Here is a 26230-nt window from a genome sequence, read left to right as displayed (position 1 = left end):
AAAAAAAGACCCAATAGTGATTATGGGACATCTAGGAGTGCCAACAAAGAAGATGGTCAAAGGTAATGAATGTTTTATATTTTATTTGTGCGTTTTGTGTAGCGCCGACTATGCTAATTATTTTGTTTACGTCCCCTGCGGGTCTTTTGGGGTGTTACATGCTATCAGATAATAGCTTCTCATGCTTTCGCCGAAAAGCATTTTAAAAATCTGACTTGTTGCCTGGATTCACAACGATTGTAGCTTTAATTCAATACCCTGCATGTGTATTTTAATGAACGTTTGAGTTTTAACGAGTGCTATTAGCATTTAGCATAGCGCATTTGCATTTCCAGATGTCTAGATGGGACGCCTGCGTGTCAGGTAGGAGCAAGAGGTTAAATCAACACCAACGAGCGAGGGAGAGGAACCAGTATCACTGCTAGGGCATCTCGAGTTCAACAAGCCAGACAATTGGGCATTTCAGCAATATATAACAGCATGTCTAATTCGTGATGGTAAATGCCCACTAATGTATTGCTAATGGACAGTGTTCAATACACATAATACATTGCCATACTGCAGTTGGACAGTGTCCATTGCTAATATATAGCAATTGGACAGTGTCCATTACACATATGCTATATTGCCAGTGTGAACATGCTCTTCTGCAAGTTGACAGTGTCCATTGCCAATGTATATTCATAAGGACTTCGCATTACAAAATGGACACGCTGAATCAACATCAACGAGAAATTCTGACTTCTTATGACTTCCTATGATCAAACTTGACAAACAGACCTTCTAGGTTGATTCAGGGCTTAACTTCTTCGATATAGGGGGCGCTCTTTTAATTTTTGGATAAAAAAACGTTCCCGTTTTAAACAAGATATTTTGTCACGAAAAGATGCTCGACTATGCATGTAATTGACAGCTTTGGAAAGAAAAAACTCTGACGTTTCCAAAACTGCAAAGATATTATCTGTGAGTGCCACAGAACTGATGCTACAGGCGGAACCAAGATTAAATTTCAAACAGGAAATGCCCCAGATTTTGAAGGCGCTGTGTTCCAATGTCTCCTTATATGGCTGTGAATGCGCAAGGAATGAGCCTACACTTTCTGTCTTTTCCCCAAGGTGTCTGCAGCATTGTGACGTATTTTCTAGGCATATCATTGGAAGATTGACCATAAGAGACTACATTTACCAGGTGCTCGCTTGGTGTCCTCCGTTGCAATTATTGCGTAATCTCCAGCAGCGTGTATTTTTCCATTTGCTTCAGAGGAGAAACCCAGCTGCCATGAATGACTTATCATCGAATAGATATGTGAAAAACACCTTGAGGATTGATTCTAAACAACGTTTGCCATGTTTCTGTCGATATTATGGAGTTAATTTGGAATGACTGAATTTTCGGGTGGTTTTCTTAGCCAACTGTGATGAACAAAACGGAGCGATTTCTCCTACACAAATAATCTTTTTGGAAAAACTGAACATTTGCTATCTAACTGAGAGTCTCCTCATTGAAAACATCCAAAGTTCTTCAAAGGTAAATTATTTTATTTGAATGCTTTTCTTGTTTTTGTGAAATGTTGCCTGCTGAATGCTAGGCTTAATGCTATGCTAGCTATCAATACTCTTACACAAATGCTTGTGAGCTATGGTTGAAAAGCATATTTTGAAAATCTGAGATGACAGTGTTAACAAAAGGCTAAGCTTGTGAGCCAATATATTTATTTCATTTCATTTGCGATTTTCATGAATAGTTAACGTTGCGTTATGGTAATGAGCTTGAGGCTATGATTACGCTCTCGGATACGGGATTGCTCGACGCAAGAAGTTAACAAGGTGATATGTCTCATCTGGTAAGTATATAGGCCGTCTCAACATTATATATGTTATTTGCACATGGTTCACTGACTTTTGGGTTTGGAAGCCAACTTCCTATGATCATATATGTATGGCAAATGGACATAACATCCTGATTTAGTACTTTCAATGCTTATGTATGCCATTTGGACATTTCCTATGCCATTTGGACATGGTTTACTTACTTTTGGGTTTGGAAGCCGACTTCCTATTGGGCATATATGGCAAATGGACATAAAATCCAAATTTAGTACCTTCAATACTTATATATGTCACTTGGGGGCGGCAGGTAGCCTAGTGGTTAGAGCATTGGGCCAGTAACTGACTTGCTATGATCATATATGGCAAATGGACAAAACATATGCCTTATGGACAAACAAACACACAATCTGTGTACATACAGTTCCTACATATGTATAATTGACAAAAAAAAATATTTTTTTGTGTCCAAAACGCCCTTTTACGAGGTTTAACATTTTTGAAAAAAAATCAGATTTTGAAGATTTCACCCTTGAGACCTGACTTTCTGACCATTTCCCATATAGAATCCTGCGGTGGAGCGCGCTTGCCCCCTTTGGGATTTTTGGTTAATTACACCCGACATTTGCCATGGTCCACTTGCAATATGTTTTGGACCAATTGCCCCCCAATTGAGTGGTATTTGCGATTGTGTATATGTTTCGCCCAATACCAATAAGTATAATTATAATTGAACTTCACCAAGCCAGAGGGCCTCACAAGGCATCACCTGCGTTCTAGTCCCTCGTTTTACACATTAACCTCACCAGTCCTACTATAATCAACCCAGTACCACGGATCTGAACTTTTGGTTGCCCGCAACTGGCTAATTAACAGTTATGTCCAAGGATACCTCATTTAAGAACACTGTTATCAACTCAACTCAGTCCTGCTAGTTACCTCAGCTGTGGCCCTCTTAAGGAAAACCTTGCTCTAGGAGTACCCTCAACAGGGGCTTTTGTTAATTATTAATTTAAAAAATATATATTTTCATCTCTTATTGATAGATTAGATTGTCCAAGCTCACCTCTCTCAGTACTATGTTCCCTGCCAGATGGTGTCGACAGAGACGTACGCCTCGCTTCTAGTCCTTAGGAAACTTTGCAGTATATATTTTTTTAATGTATTATTTCTTACATTGTTAGCCCAGAAAATATTAACTGTTATGAACTCATTACCCAACATTGGAAGAATTTGGGCATTATGCCCGGACACAACACAGACATACGAGCCTGTCTGCTTCGCCTGCCCAACCACTTAAGACAATGAGAAAGGGAACTTTAGAGGGTGAGATAGAGGTTGGGGTCCAATTTAATTTATAATTCCAAATTAGATTCCGGAAATCAAGCAGGAAGTGGAGAATTTACTTGGAACTTAATTGATATTGCAGCAATTTTCAGAAAACGTAATTGCTATTGATTTGGAATTTAGGCTGTCTGAACTGGAATTTAATTGACATTGAAGAAGAAAATCATCCTTGGAATAGAATTGGAATTTGTGGAATTGATCCCAACCCTTGTTATGACTATACGACACAACAACACAGAGAAGGAGCTTGGCTGCCATTAATCTACAGGTGAGAGAAAATGTATTGTTTGCCAGAAATTAGTCTCATTCTTTATCACTGATATAATCTTTGGACTGAAAAATGTAAAGATGTGTGTTGATATTATTAAATACCTTATGACCTTACAAATAGCCTGATTTGCGTTCAGAAGTAAATACTGTACACTGTAATATTATTCTGCTTATGTAATTGTAGGCATTTACTAGTTCTTAAACTCGTTCTCACAGTGATGAAATCATGAACAGAATTTGGAAAAGCCAAAATTTGGAAACAAATGAAAGTCCAATAGGAGAGAGAGAGACAACGAGAGCAAAAGAGCAAGTTCAAGTCAGCCAGCCAATGAGCACCAATATCCATGTGTCTGGCATTAATGATCAACCTTAGCCCTATTCACTCAGTATTTACAAAGCTTCTCAGAGTAGAAGTACTGATCAAGGGTTGGTTTTCCCTCTTAGATCATAGCGAATAAGATTACTAAGGAAAAGCTGAGAGCTACTCCACTCTCCCGAGAGGATAATGAAAATGATGATGAAGAGGACGGCTACTGGCTGGCTGGTCTTGCTGGGCTACGTGTGTCTGGCTCAAGAAGAGGAGGTCTTGGGTTCTGTGGTGAACATCTACACTGAACTGAAGGAGCTTAGGTCTTTGGTGGGAGAGCTGAGTACTAAGCTCCATACAGCAGAGGCAGACCTGAAAGAGCAGAGAGCAATGGTGGATAAGCTGAATAAAGAGAGAGAAGGTACAGTAAATTGTAAATATCAATGAATGAGTATTTATAAGCAGACATTTCTAAAGCATTTATAAACATGTACTCAATCAAATCAATCCAATTTATTTCTAAAGCCCTTTTTGCATCAGCAGATGTCATCAAAGTGCAATACATAAACCCAGCCTAAAATCCCTAGAAAGGCAGGAATTTAGGATGAAACCTAGAGGCTCTGAGGAGTGGCCAGTCCTCTTCTGGCTGTCCTGGGTGGAGATTATAAGAGTACATGGCCATTTAAGGCCAGATTGTTCTTCAAGATGTTCATAGATGACCAGCAGGGTCAAATACTTATCAGTGGTTATAGAGGGTGCAACAGGTCTGTACCTCAGGAGTAAATGTCAGTTGGCTTTTCATAGCCAAGCATTCAGATGTCGAGACAGCGGGTGCGGTAGAGAGAGCAAGAGAGTTGCAAACAGCACGTCCGGTGAAAAGGTCAGGGTCCCCTAGCAGCAGGCAGAACAGTTGAAACTGGAGCAGCAGCACAACCAAGTGGACTGGGGACAGCCAGGAGTCATCAGGCCATGTAGTCCGGAGACATGATCCTAGGGCTCAGGTCCTCAGGATTAGCTTATTATCATGAAAATGCATATAAAGTGTTACCCAATACTTTACAGGTCAACGTATATAAATGTATATAAGTGTATATAAATGCATATAAGTGTATATAAATGTGTATATAAAGTGTTACCCAATGCTTAACAGGTCAATAATGCTCACAAATAAGAAAGTCCTCTTCTTGCTCCTCCCCTTACTCCTTTTTTCTACCAATGCGCGAGTTTGTTTTGCATCGGGTGGGCGGAGTTTGCTCATTTTAGACCATTCCATTAGTCCTAAAGTGAAATCTCCACCCACCTGGGGCACCAGGCCATGCAAAACGAACTTGCCCGTTGTTAGAGATGATGATGTTCTCATTGCTGTGTTGTTGTTGATTGATGTTGTTGTTGTTGCTACTATCTTTGCTGGCAGAGCAACCCAAGGTAGCCTTCTCAGCAGCCTTGCAGTCACCTGAAAGTAAACACCATGGGCCCATCGACGCAGAGACTAACCTCATTTTCGGAAAGGTCCTGACCAACATTGGCAGTGCATACAACCCAATCACAGGTCTCGCACTGAACATACTGTATCTACATCATTATGTATAACAGGGGTGGTCAAAAAGGGCCAATGAGGTGCAGGTCTTTTTCCCCAGCCAGTCATGACACATCTCATTCAACTAATCAATTAGTTTCAATAAATACTTTTGAATTGTTGAATCAGGTGTGTTACTGCTTGGCTAGAACAAAAGCCTGCACCATTAGGGTTCCTTTGTGCGTACGACTGGTCCACCTGATTTAAGCCTCTAGTAGCAATGGCTAAATGCTACCACTATTTATCGACTCCTTCTATGCCTCAGGTGTCTTCACAGCGCCAGTGAGAGGGGTCTACTACTTCAGATTTTCTGGAAATGGCTTTGCAGGCCATGACATGGGTCTGAGCATATTCAAGGATGGCCAAAGGATGATGTCTGTGTACGAATACCAATCCAGTGGAGAACAGAATGACCATGCGTCCAATGGAGTCACACTGCAGTTGGAGAAGGGCGAAGGGGTCTACATGCGCCTCTGGATCAACACATGGGTCTTCATCGATGGGCGATATGACTACTGCTCCTTCAGTGGCTTCCTGCTCTTTCCTATGTGAAGCAGACAGCACAATGTCACATTTTCCTCTGTCATGAGATAAAACCCAATGCAGAAAATATATATATATATATATATATCCTGTTTTGAAGGTGTTTATATCGGTCTGATAATACAGGACTAGTAAAGACGCAATCGTCCCACCTAGCCAATAGCCAGGGGAAATGCAGAGCGCCAAATTCAAATAAAATACTATAAAAAACAAACTTTCATGAAATCACACATGTAAGATACCAAATTAAAGCTACACGTGTTATGAATCCAGCCAACATGTCACATTTCAAGAAGGCTTTTCTGAGAAAGCAAACAATGCTATTATCTGAGGGTAGCACCTCAGTATACAAAGTGAGACAACATATTTCAACCCTGCAGGTGCGACACAAAAAGCAGAAATAAAAATATAAATCATGCCTTACCTTTGACGAGCTTCTTTTGTTGGCACTCCAATATGTCCCATAAACATCACAAATGGTCCTTTTGTTAATTCTGTCCATATATATCCAAAATGTCAATTTATTTGGCGCGTTTGATCCAGAAAACACTTGAGCAATGTCACTACAATATATCTCAAAAGTTACCTGTAAACTTTGCCCAAACATTTCAAACTACTTTTGTAATACAACTTTAGGTATTTTTTCAAGTAAATAATCGATAAAATTGAAGACGGGATGATCTGTGTTTAATAAAAAAAGAAAACAAACTGACGCTACTTTTCTAGTCACGCACATCTATCAAACAGTACACTTCAAGTGACCCTCATTCAAGATGGCCGTGCTTCTTCATTACAAAAAGGAAAAACCTCAACCAATTTCTAAAGACAGGTGACATCCAGTGGAAGCGGTAGGAACTGCAAGCAAGTCCCTTAGAAATCTGGTTTCCCAATGAAAGCCATTGAAAAGAGAGTGACCTCAACAAAACAAATCTGAATGGTTTGTCCACAGGGTTACGCCTGCTACATAAGTTTTGTTATACTCACAGACATGATTCAAACAGTTTTAGAAACGTCAATGTTTTCTATCCAAAAATAATTTATAGCACAAGGTTTACATTTTATATTGACCTTTATTAATTTATTAACAGACTCTGGCTCAACACTTTTTCTTGCTTTGTTTAGCAGCAACATATGGACTGGGTGTGTATTTTTCTGTGAATGCAAGCTATTCAGCCAATCCCACATACCCCTACTGATGGTGCTGGCCACAGTTGTATGTACGTGGCACGTGTCCTGAGTTACCCAGGGCGCTATATACCCTGGGTTACTCCACCATAAAGTTTACCCCTCCTCGCTCCAACAAACCAGAGTATCTCATCATGTTCAGCATGTTCATATACACTGCTCAAAAAAATAAAGGGAACACTAAAATAACACATCCTAGATCTGAATGAATGAAATATTCTTATTAAATACTTTTTTCTTTACATAGTTGAATGTGCTGACAACAAAATCACACAAAAATTATCAATGGAAATCAAATTTATCAACCCATGGAGGTCTGGATTTGGAGTCACACTCAAAATGAAAGTGGAAAACCACACTACAGGCTGATCCAACTTTGATGTAATGTTCTTAAAACAAGTCAAAATGAGGCTCAGTAGTGTGTGTGGCCTCCACGTACCTGTATGACCTCCCTACATCACCTGGGCATGCTCCTGATAAGGAAGCGGATGGTCTCCTGAGGGATCTCCTCCCAGACATGGACTAAAGCATCCGCCAACTCCTGAACAGTCTGTGGTGGATGGAGCGAGACATGATGTCCTAGATGTGCTCAATTGGATTCAGGTCTGGGAAACGGGCGGGCCAGTCCATAGCATCAATGCCTTCCACATGAGGTCAAGCATTGTCTCGCATTAGGAGGAACCCAGGGCCAACCGCACCAGCATATGGTCTCACAAGGTGTCTGAAGATCTCATCTCGGTACCTAATGGCAGTCAGGCTACCTCTGGCGAGCACATGGAGGGCTGTGCGGCCCCCCAAAGAAATGCCACCCTACACCATGACTGACCCACCGCCAAACCGGTCATGCTGGAGGATGTTGCAGGCAGCAGAACATTCTCCACGGCGTCTCCAGACTGTCACGTCTGTCACATGTGCTCAGTGTGAACCTGCTTTCATCTGTGAAGAGCACAGGGCGCCAGTGGCGAATTTGCCAATCTTGGTGTTCTCTGGCAAATGCCAAACGTCCTGCACGGTGTTGGACTGTAAGCACAACCCCCACCTGTGGACGTCGGGCCCTCATACCACCCTCATGGAGTCTGTTTCTGAGCGTTTGAGCAGAGACATGCACATTTGTGGCCTGCTGGAGGTCATTTTGCAGGGCTCTGGCAGTGCTCCTCCTTGCACAAAGGCAGAGCTAGCGGTCCTGCTGCTGGGTTGTTGCCCTCCTATGGCCTCCACCACGTCTCCTGATGTACTGGCCTGTCTCCTGGTAGCGCCTCCATGCTCTGGACACTACGCTGACAGACACAGCAAACCTTTTTGCCACAGCTCGCATTGATGTGCCATCATGGATGAGCTGCACTACCTGAGCCACTTGTGTGGGTTGTAGACTCCGTCTCATGCTACTACTAGATTGAAAGCACCGCCAGCATTCAAAAGTGACCAAAACATCAGCCAGGAAGCATAGGAACTGAGAAGTGGTCTGTGGTTATCACCTGCAGAACCACCTCCTTTATTGGGGGGTGTCTTGCTAATTGCCAACTGTTGTCTATTCCATTTGCGCAACAGCATGTGAAATGTATTGTCAATCAGTGTTGCTTCCTTAGTGGACAGTTTGGTTTCACAGAAGTGTGATTGACTTGGAGTTACATTGTGTTGTTTAAGTGTTCCCTTTATTTTTTGAGCAGTGTATTATCATCTGGGGATGAGTAGCAGGCAGTTGAATCTGGGCATGCTTTTCATCCAAAATTCCAAATGCTGCCCCGTATCCTCGAGAAGTTTTAAGTCTGATAAGTATCTGTACAAAATAGATTACCTGAATATACTTGTGGAATATAAAAATACTTGCTTGATATATGTTCTCCAGTTTCTTGAAATACTTATTGCAACTTATTTCTATGTGAAAACTGAAATGGACTATTCATTTCTATGGGAAAACTGAAATGGTCTATTCACTCCTTTTCAGTAGAAACTTATATCCAGAGCAACTTACAGTAAGTAGTGAGTGCATACATTTTCTTCATACTGGTCACCCTTTGGAATTGAACCCACAGCCCTAGCATTGCAAGCACCATGCTCTACCAACTGAGCCACATCATCACACTGCATAATCACAAACCACTTGATGTCTCAATGTACTCAATTATCATATTGTGCATTGTTTTTCTTCATGGTGATTGAAATTCTACAGGCACAAACCTAGATGACAGCCTATGTAAAATAGAGTATGCGATGACCAACTAGCAAATGTGTTCACTCACATTTTCAACCTCTCCCGCTCTAAGTCTGTAATACTAACATGTTTCGAGCAGACCACCTTAGTCCCTGTGCCCAAGAACACTAAGGTAACCTGCCTAAATGACTACCGACCCGTAGCACTCATGTCTGTAGCCATGAAATGCTTTGAAAGGCTGGTCATGGCTCACATCAACACCATTATCCCAGAAACCCTAGACCCACTCCAATTTGCATACCAACAGATCCACAGATGATGCAATCTCTATTGCACTCCACACTGCCCTTTCACACTTGAACAAAAGGAACACCTATGTGAGAATACTATTCATTGACTACAGCTCTGCGTTCAACAACATAGTGCCCTCAAAGCTCATCATTAAGCTATTGACCCTGGGATTTATCCTCCCTCTGCAACTGGATCCTGGACTTCCTGACGGGCCGCCCCCAGGTGGAGAGGGTAGGTAACAACATATCTGCCACGCTAATCCTCAACACAGGGGCCCCTCAGGGGTGCGTACTTAGTACCCTCCTGTACTCCCTGCTCACTCATGACTTCATGGCCAGACACGACTCCAAAAACACCATTAAGTACGAGGATGACACAACAGTGGTAGGCCTGATCAACCAAAAACCACGAGACAGCCTATAGGGAGGAGGTCAGAGACCTGACCATGTGGTGCCAGGACAACAACCTCTCCCTCAACATGATCAAGACTAAGGAGATGATTGTGGACTACAAGAAAAGGAGGACCGAGCACGCCCCCATCCTCATCGACGGGACTGTAACCAACCAACCAACCACCAACCAACTACATGATCCAAGCAAACCAAGACAGTCGTGAAGAGGGCAAATGTTTATAAATGATAATAAAGGGTCACTATTAGCTGAACATGATGAGATACTCTGGTTTGGTCATCATGTCTGCTAGTTGTTCACTAGACTGTCATAGCAGTCAGTGGGGTCTGTGGTGGAGCGAGGAGGGGTAAACTTTATGGTGGAGTAACCCAGGGTATAGCGCCCTGGGTAACTCAGGACACGTGCCACGTACATACAACTGTGGCCAGCACCATCAGTAGGGGTATGTGGGATTGGCTGAATAGCTTGCATTCACAGAAAAATACACACCCACTCCATATGTTGCTGCTAAACAAAGCAAGAAAAAGTGTTGAGCCAGAGTCTGTTAATAAATTAATAAAGGTCAATATAAAATGTAAACCTTGTGCGATAAATTATTTTAAAAAACAGACATTACTCTGTTCATCACCATAACAAACACACTGCTCATGGCATTGGAAAATAATGTATTTTAATAGCAAAACCACTAATTAGCAATACCACTAATCCTGTTGAATTAATTCCTTTCAATGGCATCACAGGTGGTTGCTGCTGTCCCGTGGTAGTTTCTTTTCTCCATCTCACCTGGTCACTCTTGGCCCGGAGTTCACTCAAATCGTACGCCTGCCACAGAAATACATTTTGCACACGCTCGATCTGACAAAGAGACAATGTTTCCAGATCAGATCAACACCTTAAAGGAATACTTCAGGATATTGGCAATGAAGCCATTTATTTACATCCCCAGAGTCAGATTAACTTGTGGATACCATTCTTATGTCTCTGCATGCAGTTTGAAGGAAGTTGCTAACTAGCGTTAGCGCAATTGCTAGCTAGTATTAGCGCAATGACTGGAAGTCTATGGTAAATGCTAGTATGCTAGGAGATACCATAGACTTCCAGTCATTGTGCTAATGCTACTTAACACTGGCTCATGAAACTACCTCCAACTTTCTTCATACTGGGTGCAGAGACATAAAAATGGTTTCCATGAGTTCATCCAAATACTTATCAACAGAATTAATAATCACTTTTTTCTCTTTAAATAATTTAAGCATATTTTAAAAACACAGGCTAAATGCCTAACAAACACTTCTGTACTTTTTAAAATACTTAACATAGGCAAGGCCCTGTTGTTACCTCATATCCCAGTGATAATGCCTTGCATTATGCATGAGAAGAAAACACTTCAATTTGCTCAACTAGCCATTGGCTCAGCCATTGGCACAGCCATTGACTAGATTTGTTAACAGGTTAAAACTTTAAGAATATTTTATAATATTATTATCCAGAAATTGCATGGAGGCAGCCACAAACACTAGCTATAAAGCACAAATTGTATCAAAGATCTGCGAAATACATTAAATACGGTAAACCTATGACTAGTACAGTAGGCCACAAAAAGTAACACTACTCCAACTGATCATTGGAGGTCAAAGTCTTGAGCTCCGGCTTGGACTTAACCTTGACCTCAGCTTCCTGCAGCTCCGTCACACTATTCCCATCCCCCTCCTTCCCCTTCCCCTTCCCCGACCGCCCCAGCTTGAGTGACAGCGGGGCCGAGGAACCACTCCGGCTGGACTTCGTGCTGCGGGTAAAGGAGGCAGAGGTCCCTCCCTCAATGTTGGTGCCCTCGAAGAGCTTGGCCATGAAGCTGAGGCCGGCCTGGCGGATGTGGGAGCTGCCAGCGAACACGTACAGCACAGGGTTCACGCTGCTGCTCAGGAAAGCGAGCGCTGTGACGTTGGGACGGGCCACCGCGGCTGCTTTAAACAGAGTGTCGTTACCACCAAGTAGACCAATCACCTGAGAGAGAGACAAAGAGTTGAGAGGTAGATACAAGAGAGACAGATAGGGCTTATACCGGTTATTATACCTGTATGACACAAAACAAATGAACTGCTTAATAATGCGCAGTACCTAGAAATATATTGTCAAACTCTCATACCTGTAAGATGTTGACCACGTGGTAGGGCAGCCAGAAGAGAGCGAAGGTGCCGATGATGAGGAGGATGAGACGGTTTCCCCGTCCCTTGTGCTGGAACATGGCCCTGCGTAGTCCACAGATGACGGAGGTGTAGCAGACGATGATGAAAGTGAAGGGGAGGAAGAAGCCCAGGACGGTCTCAAACAGGTACTGGAACACCTGGTGGCCCACACTTTTCCAGTGGTACGACATGCAGACGGTCACGGAGCTGTTCATGTGCAGCTTCAGGTCACTAGGTAGGTAAGGTAAGTAGAGAGCGAGAGTGAGAGAGACATTTTACAACATGAAGGAGACATGATGGGTCTCATGGATGTTCCCCAGGACCACAGTGTGTGACTTGAGGAATGCATAAGAAAAAAAGAGAGAGAGAGAGAAAGTTTGTTTGATTGAGACAATGGGAGTGTTCCATGTTGTCTTTATTGCAGCCATACTCCGCAGGTTATTAGAGAAGTGTAAGAGCTCAAGAACTACACAAAAAAACAGCCTGTAATGCAAACAAAAATCTTCAGATTAGTATTGAAGAATAAGCTTTTTTGTTAGTTGTTATAATTATTATGAGTAAATGAATAAACAATATCCCCATTTCAAATAGAACTGTAACTAAGTAAACTTATACTCTGTTTTATTATATCTGATTGACAATATGAGTTCATAAGAGGGGATTGTGTGACACAGACAAGGAGTAATTAAAGTTAATAAACACCATTCCAACTAGGAAGAAAGAAGTGGACTGTGTAAACAGATAAGGTCGTTAACCTATGGTTGAACCGACGAAACTGAGCTCTGGGGTTTTTAGATAAGACAGTGAGTGCATTCCTAGGTTCTGTTAAGTAGAACTGTCAGCTAAGTGGTGATCGATAATGTCGAGGGGTCAAAAGTTACCTGGGAGTGTGTTAGTAAGTTAGAATGAACTTTTCACCTCACTTTGTCCCTGTCGAGAGGAGGGGTTTCTGTTAAGCAATGAAATGACGTCATGTTTTGTATATAAACTGTTGCTCGTGGTGAAGTGGCAGTGCGCTCCGAGAATAAATTCTGTTACCCATTATTGAAAAGACTGGTCTCAGTCTATTTTATGCAAACAAGAATCTAACAAATTCTCATGAAATAGATTAAGGGTTTTCAATTAATGAAAACACATTGGCATAATTAAATTACAGTAACATTAGTGTGTGTATTTTAATATTTAATCTCTCTCATGCCTCTCTCACACACACACAACCCATGCAAACAGCCTTACCTGCGATAGAAGGCCATGGGCAGTGCAAAGACGAAAGCCAGCACCCAGATCCCCAGTAGAACAGCCATCAGGGTTTTCTTGGTCCTCATCCTTTGGGCCAGGAATGGCCTTGCCACGGCCAGCCAGCGATCCAAGCTCATCAGGCTGATCAGGTAGATGGACACGTTCATGTTGACACAGCACAGGTAGTGTACCATTTTACAGGCCACCGCCCCGAACTCCCAGCCTCGTCCGCCTGCCAGGAAGCGCAGGAAAAGCGGGGAGCTTAGCAACACCAACGCGTCGGCCACAGCGAGGTTTAAGACGAGCAGGCAGGTAACTGACCGATGCCTCACACGGCACAGCACCGACCACACAACAAATAGGTTACCGGGGAAACCGAAGACGAATGCTAGGACCAGGATGGAGATGCCGATCTGGTTTGACTGGTGAGAAAGGAGAGGAGGCGAGAGGAGAGGTGGAGGGGAGCTGGGGGGTGCAGCGGAGATGGAGAGGTCCGACGCCATTTAGGGAGGGAATTGAAGAATCTTTGGTTTGTAGAACTTTGGGATTCGCAGTCCTCACTACTGTTGAATAGAATTAGAACACGTGGTATGAAATATAGCTCTATGAATAGAAGAGAGAGAGACACAGAATGAGAGGACAACAATGGATATTACACAATTCCTGAAGAGAGAATCGAATCAAATATATCCATAAAGCACTTTTTCATCAACATACAGTTGTCACAAAGTGCTTTTTGGTTACCCAGCCTAGACCACAAAGAGCAAACTGAAGCTCTGCTTTTGCGTACTGGCATAGTTCAGTAGAGGCGCTTGCAGAAGTTGTACACATGGGGAAATCATTTTGTAGCCTAGGGTTTGTGGAAAAGGTGGCCTTTATAACCGCAATTCTACATAATTGTAATCAAAATGACAGGCTACTTTGACACTAACAAAGTAAGAATCTTTTAATTTAACCTTTATTTATTTCATCTGAGATCAATAAAAACTACCTGGTCTTCAATACATCAATAGCCTAGATCTAGGTGTGTGGAGACACATATTGTACAATACCAGGAGGAAATTATAGTCCTAAAAAACTTTCCAGTTTCACTCACTGGCGTTGTGCTCGTGGTAAAACGTCTCTCTCTTGTTTTACTTGGTAAACAATGCTGTTTGCTCAATAGGCCTATTTGGAAGTTGAAAACTTGGTAGCCTACAGACAGAATAGTCTTCTCTTTTCAACAGAATCCATTTTCTTTCCAACCTGTATTTTTGACGTGATTGTATCTGAAATATCGGTAAAGGCCTGCATGACTGACAGATTTTCAGTGCGTTCCCGACTGTAAACAGTTTTGGCTGCATGACTGACAGATTTGCTGCAGGTTCCCGACTGTAGGCATGCCTGGTGATTGCCCAGCTAGCAATGAGGAATTGGCCCAGAAGCAGCCGGCACGAGTCTCGACCCAGCATCTGTAATGCTTATCAATTGCCCTGCAAAGTATCAAACTACTACACAGGACATTTAAATAATGTTATTTAAATGTTATTGTATTTTTTTTAAATCACAGAAACAAGGACAAAAAATATGGAAAAATAAATAATGAAATGTTAATTATATAAAGCAGCCCCTGTAATCATCTGCCAGGGAGTAGCACCAATCGGCCCGAGGCCCAAGTAATACATTTGGGCCAGAAAACTACTGTATCACCGGAATCGGCCTGATCCCCACGTAATACATTTGGGCCAGAGAACACACACCGGAATCGGCCCGAGCTCAATCCCCACATCCTAGGCATAAGTAATACTGCCGAAGACGGCCCAGACTCGGGCCACATGACATAGACCGAGTCTGACTCTCAGCTGAGTGCCCCTGCTCCCAGCCGGAATTGTCCCAGATCCATGTTAAATAAACCATTAATTATCTATGGCCAATTTATAGGCCTACTCCTGGTGTAGTTTTAAAAATTATTTCAATTCTTTCTGAACTGATAGCAGTAATTCTTTAATTTTGACAAATGTATGTCAATTTATCAGAGGTGCAGTGGCACCTCAAGAAGCCTTCGTGTGCCTATGATTCTATAAGGAAATACATGACAGAAGTGCAACGCTGGAGAGATGAGTTGCAGGCTCATGTTTATCAGAGAGAGAGAGAGATCATAGAAAGTGAATTGCATTGTAGTTTTGTTAAATAAAGGTCAAATAAAAGAAAGAAAAACTGTGTGAGATACAGGCGAGCTACTCTCTCTCCCGACAGCAAGGGTTACGCGCTGTTCTGTATAGACTACAATATTGAGCATATGAAAAAACCCGGTCCAGCCCAACAAGAATCAATTATCAGGCACGTTTTCACGTTACATTTTGTAGGGGGCAGCCAGGAAACTGCCATAGGAGTCAATTTGAATAAGCCACATTTTTACATTGCAAACAGTGGAAATCAGGGCTGCAACTCTGGTTTTATGTGGTGGGGACATAATAATGCAGAAAAATACATCTTTTTTTAGGGGGAAGATCAGCTTTAATATTGCAGATAGATTGTTGCTTCCATCAATGTGAATGTCCGCATCATTTCCAATCCCCCATATATTTTGGGGGGTAAATATATACAGTTCCAGTAACAGTCGAAACTTTTATATATTTTCCTTTATTATTTTTCTCTAACCCTACCATCCCTCCCCTACCTGGAGTAAACTAATGGACAACAACACTTAGGCTTATACTTCCAGCCTATACATACTATATACATTTTACGGACACAGTATATTTTACAATAATTATCTTTTGTTTGTATCTAGTTCCATCCTTCAGCTCCACTCAACCCCTCCCCATCTATCTCTGAACACCATCCACTTTTTCAATTTCTATTTGCCAAATATTTTTCAACTGTGCTGTGTGATGTTTTACAAAAGTTCTGAACCTTTCCATTCTCATAGATTCGACATATTGTAAATAAAATAAAATAAACGTTTTTGCTCAGAGAATTATTATACTATTGATCAATTGACTATGACTTTTAAAATCGCCCAGCAGTGCTATTTTCAGCGGGGGACATAACTTGGCAGCGGTCTGGGGGCCCTCCCATTTTTTGGGGCATCTAAAGCACATTTCCTGCATTTCTACATAATCTAATATGACCCATGGCCCTTCTAGCCATCTCTATGTAGAACAACAAAAAGTAAGCAACAATTCCCACAGTCATCAAGCTAGGTAAGTGATTGACTGAACTAGATCCATGATAACTCAATAATCAGTATTGTGTTGCACCTATAACCAATAGCCTAACAAATGAACAACTCTTACAAACAAAGTACAAAGACAACTTTTGATTGTCTTTAAGACATCCTCTATTACAAATTTCAGCCAGACCGCCCAGCCAACCCGAGCCTCCTACACTCACGACACCACCAGTCTAGTCAATAACTCAGTTCTCTCCCCAACACAACTTCCTTCACATGTTTTTTTTAACGTCTCACGGGAAAGGTTTGGAAAACAAAAGCTGAAAGAAAACACACATACACCTACACATTAAGACACAGAAACAGTTCACCCTCCATATAATTCATATCATAGGCTTAATAGTACTGTAGAGCTCTTTTCACTTGTACACAATATAGCTGAGTCACCCCGTCCTGCCCCTAGGGGTCCATAGCCCTGTAGCGCCCCAACCAACACACCCCAATCAGCTTTAGGATCTTAGTGAAACATTCATTATTGTTTTCAGAGGTCTGTTAGTCCAAGGCCAGAGTGACAACAGTACAGCAGATCCCTAAGGCCAGGACTGAGCAGCCCAGCAGCTAGGGATTGCCTAAATCTCCTCTGACGTGGACATGTTTTCAAGACCAACTCCTTTTGTCGTACAGCATTCCATATAAGGCATCCAAACCTTATGAAAGTTGCACAGTATACCATGAATCCTAAAACAAATCTAGTGATACTGTACACAACTTGACATTTGTTCCATACATTGTGGAAGGATAACCAACCTTCCAATTAATGGCAATGCATGTATTAGCCAGTATAAATGCTAGGTTACACAGTTTTGTCTGATAAGTCTCCAGTATCAACATTATCAAGCAAACAAAAACAGGGAGAAAGAAGAATCTGTAGAGTTGCTGAGATAAAAGAACATACTATTTGCCAGAATTCAGTCAGCCTTCACAAGACCATAGCATATGCAAATATCTCCCCTTTTGTGTTGTACACCTCCAGCAGAGGAATGACATTTCTGAGTGCATGATATTCAGTTTCACTGGCATATAGTACGTTTCTATGGATGGTCTTAAACTGCAGTCATTTATCGGTGAGATTATATGAACATGACTGGGCATTCTAACAGATCTGTATTCTCTCATCATTACCAGTAGCGTCTCCCAGGTCTTCCTCAAATGTTTGTTTTGTGTCATCGGGAAAAGCCTCAATCATCCCTTGATACAGTTTGGAAATCAACCTTGGAAGTTTGTCAGACTGCCTTAATATAGCATCTGGCTTGTCCAGTGTTTACTCTTTTATATCACATTCCAATGATAAAACTGTCACTTGTCCCCCGTGAAAGTTGCAACCCTGGTGGAAATGATTTTTCATGCCATGAGAGTTACCGAATCCTGGCAAATGGGTTCCGGAATGAAACAGTCCCAATTTGAGAGGTTCCGGATCCTGTTCCGGCCAGATCTGGCTCCAAATAAGCACTGGACAAAGGCCAGAGGGACCTGTTTACACCTAGGTCCCTGTGGCTGTATTTCCAATAAGCACTGGACAAAGGCCAGAGGGACCTGTTTACACCTAGGTCCCTGTGGCTGTATTTCCAATAAGCACTGATACGTTCAGGATCTTTGCATGCCTATCTTCAACACATCATCCCATACAGTCATACACGCACGTGGACATCACATTGTCACAAACAAGGGACAATTAAAACACACCTCCCCTCCAAAAACGTTTCATTCTGGACACTATACACAATGTTTGCATCAACAAGTATTTAAAAAAAATGTATATTGGCTTTTACACTAACACAACGCTGACCTTTATGAGCTGGTTCACTTGTGGAGTGATCTTCTCAGAGCAAATCCACCGGAAGTGCTTTTGTTGGCTATTTTGTAAATGTTTGATCTGTCCGCCGATCTGACTGCCCGTCCGTCCACTTGCCTCCACGTCTCAGTCTTCCTTCTCTCCTCTCTTTACTCACTCTTGTACTCCTTCTGCCATTATTGCGTCATGTTCTTGAACGCAAGCGAGGGGAAGCACTGGGGATGTGAGATCACAACAAATAAGGAAGGAAGTCTGTGCTCATCCCAGTTGACCATGTTCAAATGCGATGAAAGCCTTCTGTTCCAACCTGGTCATTTATGTTGACCAATCCTATTGCATTAAGCATACACAATAACGTAAAATATACACTGTCGTACTGTAAAATATCCATCCGTCTTTGTAGTCTGTTGTCTTTCTTACTCACCTGCTTGCTCTCTTCATTTCCCTGGCACCATCCCGCCGGGCACACAATGGGTGAACCGCCATTTGTTCCCATGTCATTTCAATTCAATTACATTGAAACAACATGAAATAGACATTGAATTGATGTCTGTGCACAGTGGGATATTTCAAGTTGGTGGGAATTTAGAAAGAATGTGGGGTTCCCTGTGTGGTGGGAGAGAGGGGGACCTGCTTTGATACTGCTATGCAATGAGGTGTTTTACTTTGTTGGCATTTGGAATTTTGCTACAGTTGAAGTCGGAAGTTTACATACACTTAGGTTGGAGTCATTAAAACTCGTTTTTCAACCACTCCACAAATGTCTTGTTAACAAACTATAGTTTTGGCAAGTCGGTTAGGACATCTACTTTGTGCATAACAAGTCATTTTTCCAACAATTGTTTACAGATTATTTCACTGTATCACAATTGCAGTCGGCCAGAGGTTTACATACACTAAGTTGACGGTGCCTTTAAACAGCTTGGAAAATTCCAGAGAAATATGTTGTGGCTTTAGAAGCTTCTGATAGGCTAATTTAAATAATTTGAGTTAATTGGAGGTGTACCTGTTAATATATTTTAAGGCCTACCTTCAAACTCAGTGCCTCTTTGCTTGACATCTTGGAAAAATCAGCCAAGACCTCAGAAAAAAAATGTAGACCTCCACAAGTCTGGTTCATCCTTGGGAGAAATTTTCAAACTCCTGAAGTCACCACGTTCATCTGTACAAACAATTGTATGCAAGTATAAACACCATTGAACCACGCAGCCGTCATACCGCAAGGGAAGGAGACGCATTCTGTCTCCTAGAGATGAACTTACCTTTGTGCGAAAAGTGCAAATCAATCCCAGAACAACAGCAAAAGACCTTGTGAAGATGCTGGAGGAAACAGGTACAAAAGTATCTATATCCACAGTAAAACAAGTCCTATATCGACATAAGCTGAAAGGCCGCTCAGCAAGGAAGAAGCCACTGCTCCAAAACCGCCATAAAAAAAGCCAGACTACGGTTTGCAACTGCACATGGGGACAAAGATTGTGCTTTTTGGAGAAATGTCCTCTGGTCTGATGAAACAAAAATAGAATGGTTTGGCCAATGGCCATCATTATGTTAGGAGGAAAAAAGGGGGAGCTTGCACGCCGAAGAACACCATCCCAACCGTGAATCATGGGGGTGGCAGCATCATGTTGTGGGGGTGCTTTGCTGCAGGAGGGACTGGTGCACTTCTCACAAAATAGATGGCATCATGTGGATGGGAAATTATGTGGATATATTGACGCAACATCTCAAGACATCAGTTAAAGCTTGGTCGCAAAATGGGTGTTCCAACTGGACAATGCCCCCAAGCACACTTCCAAAGTTGTGGCAAAATGTCTTAAGGACAACAAAGTCAAGGTGTTGGAGTGGCCATCACAAAGCCCTGACCTCAATCCTATAGAAAATGTGTGGTCAGAACTGAAAAAGCGTGTGCGAGCAAAGGGACCTACAAACCTGACTCAGTTACACCTGCTCTGTCAGGAGGAATGGGCCAAAATTCACCCAACGTATTGTGGGAAGCTTGTGGAAGGCTACCCTAAACGTTTGACCCAAGTTACACAATTTAAAGGCAATGCTACCAAATACTGATTGAGTGTATGTAAACTTCTGATCCACTGGGAATGTGATGAAAGAAATAAAAGCTGAAATAAATCATTCTCTCCACTATTAGTCTGACATTTCACATTCTTAAAATAAAGTGGTGATCCTAACTGACCTAAGACAGGGAATTTTTACGAGGATTAAACGTCAGGAATTGGGAAAAACTGAGTTTAAATGTATTTGGCTAAGGTGTATGTAAATTTCCGACTTCAACTATATGTAATGACAAATAGCTAAATGGTGCCAAAAAAGGTTTTTAAAAATCATCTCTCTCCATCATCATGTATTATTTCTGACATTCCTTTTTCCCTATGAGCTGATTCATGATGCATCACACACACATTCAAATTTTAGGGAGGAAATAGCATGTTGGGTTGTGATCCACCAACAGATTATATACAAACAGTTGATGATTGAAGTCTATGTGCTGTCTATTTGGTTAAACTACAACTGAAGCGGAGTTAAATATTTACAGGATGTTGATGCTGTGTGAATTTATTAAATGTAGCCAATATATGAGAACTCTATTTCTCAAAATGACGTCATATCCTCCATAGCACACCACTTTTCAGGCAGCTGATCATTTAAGATCAAGACACTGTTTTTCCCAACATCTTCCCCTTTTTCTCTGACCACCATGTATCTGTGACAGCATGCGAGAGAGAGAGAGAGAGAGAGAGAGAGAGAGAGAGAGAGAGAGAGAGAGAGAGAGAGAGAGAGAGAGAGAGAGAGAGAGAGCAAAGAGAGGCACAAGAGAGAGTCAGAGCGAGAAGGAGAGAGAGAGACTGCAAGACAGAGTATTGTGTGTATTTATGTTGTGTGTATATATATATATATATATATATATATATATATATATATATATATATATATATATATATATATATATATATATATATATATATATATATTGCTGTTTGACTCATCAGATACTTCCATGCATGCAGTGGCCTGTTAGCTGTTAGTGTGTGATACTGTGGAACTGTGAGAACAGGTTTCAATATGAGGCCAAATGTGACCAATAAATATTACACACGAATAAGACGCTGTAGAGATGAGAGGCATTTCATTATTTGCAGCATTTTTATGAATTTTATGTCGTATTTTTAGAATCTTTAAAATTGACTTTTAAGTTTTAAGGTATTGAACAGCATGATTTGTGTTTCTTTATGCATGTTGATTACTTTTGATGTTATTTTGCATAAAGTGTATGCAAACACACTATCGCAGCTTATTCTGAATTAGACACAAATTCGAAATTCATGACAGGTACATGAAAAAGTGCTAGGGGTTAAGGTTAGGGTTAGGAGTTAAAGTTAGTGTTAGTGTGCTGCCATCCTGTTAGAAGGTAACAGATTATTTTATTACAATGGTTAAAATTTATTTTTTTATTGTGTTCCATGGTGTTATTCGCCACCTAGTTGAGCTTTCTGGTACTTAGAAAGACTACGCAAACAGGAAGTAGAGAATTTGTTCTGCACGCATAGAAGCAGCTACAAACAACGCCACGGTGTCACGCTTCAGCCTTGGAAAATATTTGTTTGTAAGTTCGATTCAAGCATTTAGCTAATGATGATAATAATATAATAATATAATAATATATGCCATTTAGCAGACGCTTTTATCCAAAGCGACTTACAGTCATGTGTGCATACATTCTACGTATGGGTGAATGTAATGATAATCTTGTTATTGATAGAGTTGCATACATATAAATGTTAGTTGGTTGAATTTACTCACACAAATTGCAATGCCTTTCATGTATGTCATTAGCTGTATTACTTTGCTGGTGGGTCATGCAAACGAATTGTAAAATATACTTAACTGTTTCTAGTGTAATATGCTTTGTTATTCTACATAGATGGTTGTACATTATTAGAGTAATGAAATGAGTTAGCCAATTACCATATGAGGAACTATTAGCTATATGGTGCTTTGCATTTATGCAACTTCAAATGTATAATGTACAGCTACAGTATGTCGGTGTGAATTGAATACTAAAGTATATTATTTTCTGTGTTTTGCAGTTTCACAACATAAACGTTTTTAATATATTCATTCAAGAAAAGTCACGCCTTGGGAGTTTTATTGAAGACTTGTTGTTAGCCATGTGTCTAGTTTTGCATGAGAACGCAACTCAAGGGCAGAATAGTTAGGTTTGGGGGTTAAGGTTAGCGTCAGGTAACATGATAGCTAAGTGGTTAAAGGGTTAAGGTTAGGGTTAGGGGGAGGGTTTGCAATGTAGTTGCTAATTAGCTCAAATGTAATAGTTGTCTATGTTGAGATTCAATCCCGTAACCTTCGGGTTGCTGGACTTTCATGTTATATGCCCACCCATCCTCCTTTCCTGTCAGTCTTAAGTAACCTACTGTCTTTATCTGTGATTGAAATTCACTACAAAATGTACTGCACACAAATACATTTCACAATAATCTGTGTCACAGGGTTGCTAAACAACGAATCAAGCAACTTCCTATTTCTCAATGATAAAATCATCCATTTCCTCCCCCACTTGTTTTACGTCTCTCTTGGTCTGTCTCGCTCTCCCTCCTCGGTCTCTCGATTCCAACTCTCAGGATGGAATCCACAGCATGGAATACCACCACCTACTTCTCTACAGACTCATCCGCTCCCAACTCCTCCATCCCTTATTCTGTTGGAATCTCCTTTCTCCTGGTTGCTATGGCCTTGGGTCTCCCTGGAAACCTCCTAGTGGTTTGGACCATACTATTCCGCCTGAGTCGCCGTTCCATCACGTCCCTCTTAATCCTCCAGCTAGCGGCCGCTGACGCACTCGTGCTGCTCTCCGCACCCTTCTTTATTCACCAGCTCTTCAAGGCCAGAGTCTGGGAGTTTGGAGAGATAATGTGTAAGCTCCTGCATTATGTCTGTGGCATCAACATGTACCTCAGCATCCTATTGATTACCTTGATGGGGGTCGACCGACTCCATGGCGTGCTACGCCCTTTCTGGTCCCAGCGCGTCCGGACGAAGTCGAGGCTCTTTCCTATCATGGGTGTGGTGTGGGCGCTGGCTACAGTGCTGCCCACTCCTCAGCTTGTGTACCGCCAGGTCCGAAAGGGGGAGTGTACCACGCATCACCCCGGGCCCGCCCACCAGGTAACTTTACTGACAGAATATTCCTTCATACATCTTGTTATTTTAGAATTGTACACCACATTATTTCATCTGTTTTCCATAAAACATCGTAGATTTTTTTCAATTCTATATGCATATTTATTCTAAATAGATGTGGATATAGCTAAAACAATTGATCAATCTGTCAACATAGTTTTTGATGCATTTATTTGTAACAGACAAGAACTGCAATTTAAGTAGATAAAACATGTAATTACACTCGTACTAAAATGTAACCCCATGTGGGCTTGGCATCCTGAAGACACTTTAATAATGAAATCAAATCGTTTCTCGTCCTATCCTCTCCACCAGGTGTTCCACTATTCCCTAGAAACAGTTACTGCGTTCCTGGTCCCCTTCAGCATCATGACGTTCTGCTACTTACGCATCGCTCATGCCTTAGCATCCAGCCGTGCCCACTGGCACCACCGCTCCTACAGGAAGACCAACCGCCTCATCACACTGATAGTCGTGACTTTCGCCCTCTTGTGGGCTCCGTACCACCTGGTCAACATCCTGCAAGTGGGCATATATATTAAAGGGTCTGAATACTTATGTAAATAAAGTATGTTTTTTTTTTTTAAACTTGTAATAAATTAGCAAAAAAAATCATTTTCAATCTGTTTTCGCTTTGTCATTATGGGGTATTGTGTGTAGATTGACGAGGAACCTTTTTTATTTAACACATTTTGAATTCAGTCTGTGAAACTAAACGTGGAATAAGTCAAGGGGTATTATTTTAGTTAGCACATCGCGCTCTAGCAACTCCTTGTGGCGGGGCGGGCGCATGCAGGCCGACCTCAGTCGTCAGGTGAACAGTGTTTTCTCTGACACATTGGTGCGGGTATTAGGAAGCACGGTTTGGCGGGTCATGTTTCGGAGGAATCATGACTCGACCTTTGCCTCCTGAGCCCGTTGGGGAGTTGCAGCGATGAGACAAGATTGAAATTGGGGGTAAAAAAAATAGCATTAAATCACAAATCTACTGTCTGTAGACATAGTTCAAGTTCATAATGAAACTTATGATTCCTTGTTTCAGGTGGGGGCCGTTCTCTCCGGGTCTTCCACGGATTTGCTGGGGTTCTGTCTGAGAGCTAGGACAGTGGTCATAGCTGTAGCTTACCTCAGCAGTGCTGTCAACCCTCTGCTCTATACCATGGCTGGCTCCTGCTCTGGCTCCTCCCTCACAATCTATGGCTCCTCCTCCGGGTGTTTGGGGGGCGTGGCACAGCTGCTTGAGGGCACGGCCTCCAACATGGACATGCCCAGCGTGAGAGCAAAGCATGATGGTAGCGGTAGAGAGAAAGACAAGGAGGACTGGGGAGGTGGGAAACCAGAGGGAGAGGTTGAAGAGATGACAATGGTTCCAGGGAAAAGAGAGGTGGAGGACGAGGGGGCAGAACAAGAAAAAGAGATGACAATAGTTCCAGGAAAAAAGGAGGAAGAGGAGGGAAACTAATTCCCTGAAGGCAAAGAAATGACTGGACTGATTGTGAAAGTCCTGCATGCTATTGCTTGCCAGTCGGTCATGACTCCTCTGATAGCTGTCTTGTTGTGAATGTCGATCTCACCTCTAAGAGTTTCATAATCAATCAACGGCAGCCATATCTTCTCTGAGAAAAGTCTTTTTAATTTTCTTGCACTGGCACAAACACAACATGTCTTAATGCTTTTGATCAAATAAATGTGGTAAACAATTATACAAAAATTGGTAACACTTTACATTATACAGTGCTCTTTTTACTCTAACAATTTGGTATTGTAGTGTACTTACATGCGCGCGTGCGCACACACACAAATCAAATAAAATTTTACTTGATTTGACACAAATGGAGAGAAGGAGAGAGAGTCAGACAAAGCATACTGTAAAGACAATTACCTAAATTCACTCCACCACCCACTGATATTGAATCACCACCTCTAAAAACAGAGATATGGTTCAGTTAGTCGGTAAGTCAGTCATGAACCATTAGGAAACATGACTTGCACATCTAGTGGCCAACCATGCGAACTACAGGAAACTACATTCCCTCCAAAACAGCTTCTGAAATAGCGTCCAACTCATTCATCTTCCAGTCACTATGGCCCAGTTTCCGACCAGAGTTAAGCGTGTGTAAATGGAACTTTATTCCTTTTTTAAATGCGTTTTCCTCTCTATGCGTATTCTAACCTTGAACTTAAGCATGGGAATAGTATGCTATTCATCCGCTATTCGTTCGAGGTGGAGACGGAATAAATTAAGGTGAGGCGGAGGAGTGTGTACAGATACGTCGTATTCTGACCTTGACTTAATTCCCTAATAATTCCACCACCTTTACGTGAGGAAACCATGAATAAGGTCTAGCAAACCTCCGGGTTCAAAGTAGAAAAAGCATCTACTTAATTTGTTCCAATAGAAATAACACAATTTCTCCATGCACTGTAATAACAACTTGATCATATATATTTATAAGAGCTAGGTAAACGAGTAATCCGTTTTGAGAAGGGGATTGTAAATACACATGGTAACTGTTTTAGATAACTTTTCCTTATGTGAAACCAGCCATATGGAAGCAAACTGAAAGTCTTATCAACATGACAGTTACTGTATTGCACAGTGAAATAGGATATAAATAGCCATGCAGTTATTCCGAATTCTAATTGTGTGCTCTCGTAATTTGCAAAGATGAAAATT

At 41.7% G+C, this 26230-nt stretch overlaps 3 protein-coding genes across 4 annotated transcripts; 2 read left to right on the top strand and 1 right to left on the bottom strand.

Moving 5' to 3' along the window:
* Positions 1-3842: 3842 nt before the first annotated feature.
* Positions 3843-6287, top strand: LOC124014593 (complement C1q-like protein 2). Its single transcript, XM_046329779.1, has 3 exons — positions 3843-4171; positions 5165-5299; positions 5592-6287. Exons 1-3 carry the CDS (start codon positions 3949-3951, stop codon positions 5876-5878), a joined length of 645 nt encoding a protein of 214 aa, XP_046185735.1. The 5' UTR covers positions 3843-3948; the 3' UTR covers positions 5879-6287.
* Positions 6288-11296: 5009 nt separating this feature from the next.
* LOC124014525 (leukotriene B4 receptor 1-like) lies at positions 11297-18486 on the bottom strand. 2 transcript variants are annotated; one of them, XM_046329627.1, is made up of 4 exons: positions 18334-18486; positions 13331-13936; positions 12055-12325; positions 11297-11912 (listed from the first exon to the last, which is right to left on the bottom strand). In XM_046329627.1, exons 2-4 carry the CDS (start codon positions 13834-13836, stop codon positions 11517-11519), a joined length of 1173 nt encoding a protein of 390 aa, XP_046185583.1. In that variant the 5' UTR covers positions 13837-13936; positions 18334-18486; the 3' UTR covers positions 11297-11516. The 2 variants fall into 2 exon arrangements, with proteins under 2 accessions (XP_046185583.1, XP_046185582.1); XM_046329626.1 differs by having other exon boundaries at positions 13331-13896.
* Positions 18487-22913: 4427 nt separating this feature from the next.
* LOC124014227 (leukotriene B4 receptor 1-like) lies at positions 22914-25585 on the top strand. Its single transcript, XM_046329023.1, has 3 exons — positions 22914-23538; positions 23869-24078; positions 24596-25585. The coding sequence occupies exons 1-3, from the start codon at positions 22996-22998 to the stop codon at positions 25013-25015; spliced, it is 1173 nt and encodes a 390-aa protein (XP_046184979.1). The 5' UTR covers positions 22914-22995; the 3' UTR covers positions 25016-25585.
* Positions 25586-26230: the final 645 nt, after the last annotated feature.

Source organism: Oncorhynchus gorbuscha, linkage group LG25 (assembly GCF_021184085.1).
Source record: "Oncorhynchus gorbuscha isolate QuinsamMale2020 ecotype Even-year linkage group LG25, OgorEven_v1.0, whole genome shotgun sequence".
NCBI lineage: Eukaryota > Metazoa > Chordata > Actinopteri > Salmoniformes > Salmonidae > Oncorhynchus > Oncorhynchus gorbuscha.
The sequence above is the reverse complement of the archived record's forward strand: the minus strand, read 5'-3'. Positions and strand labels throughout refer to the sequence as shown.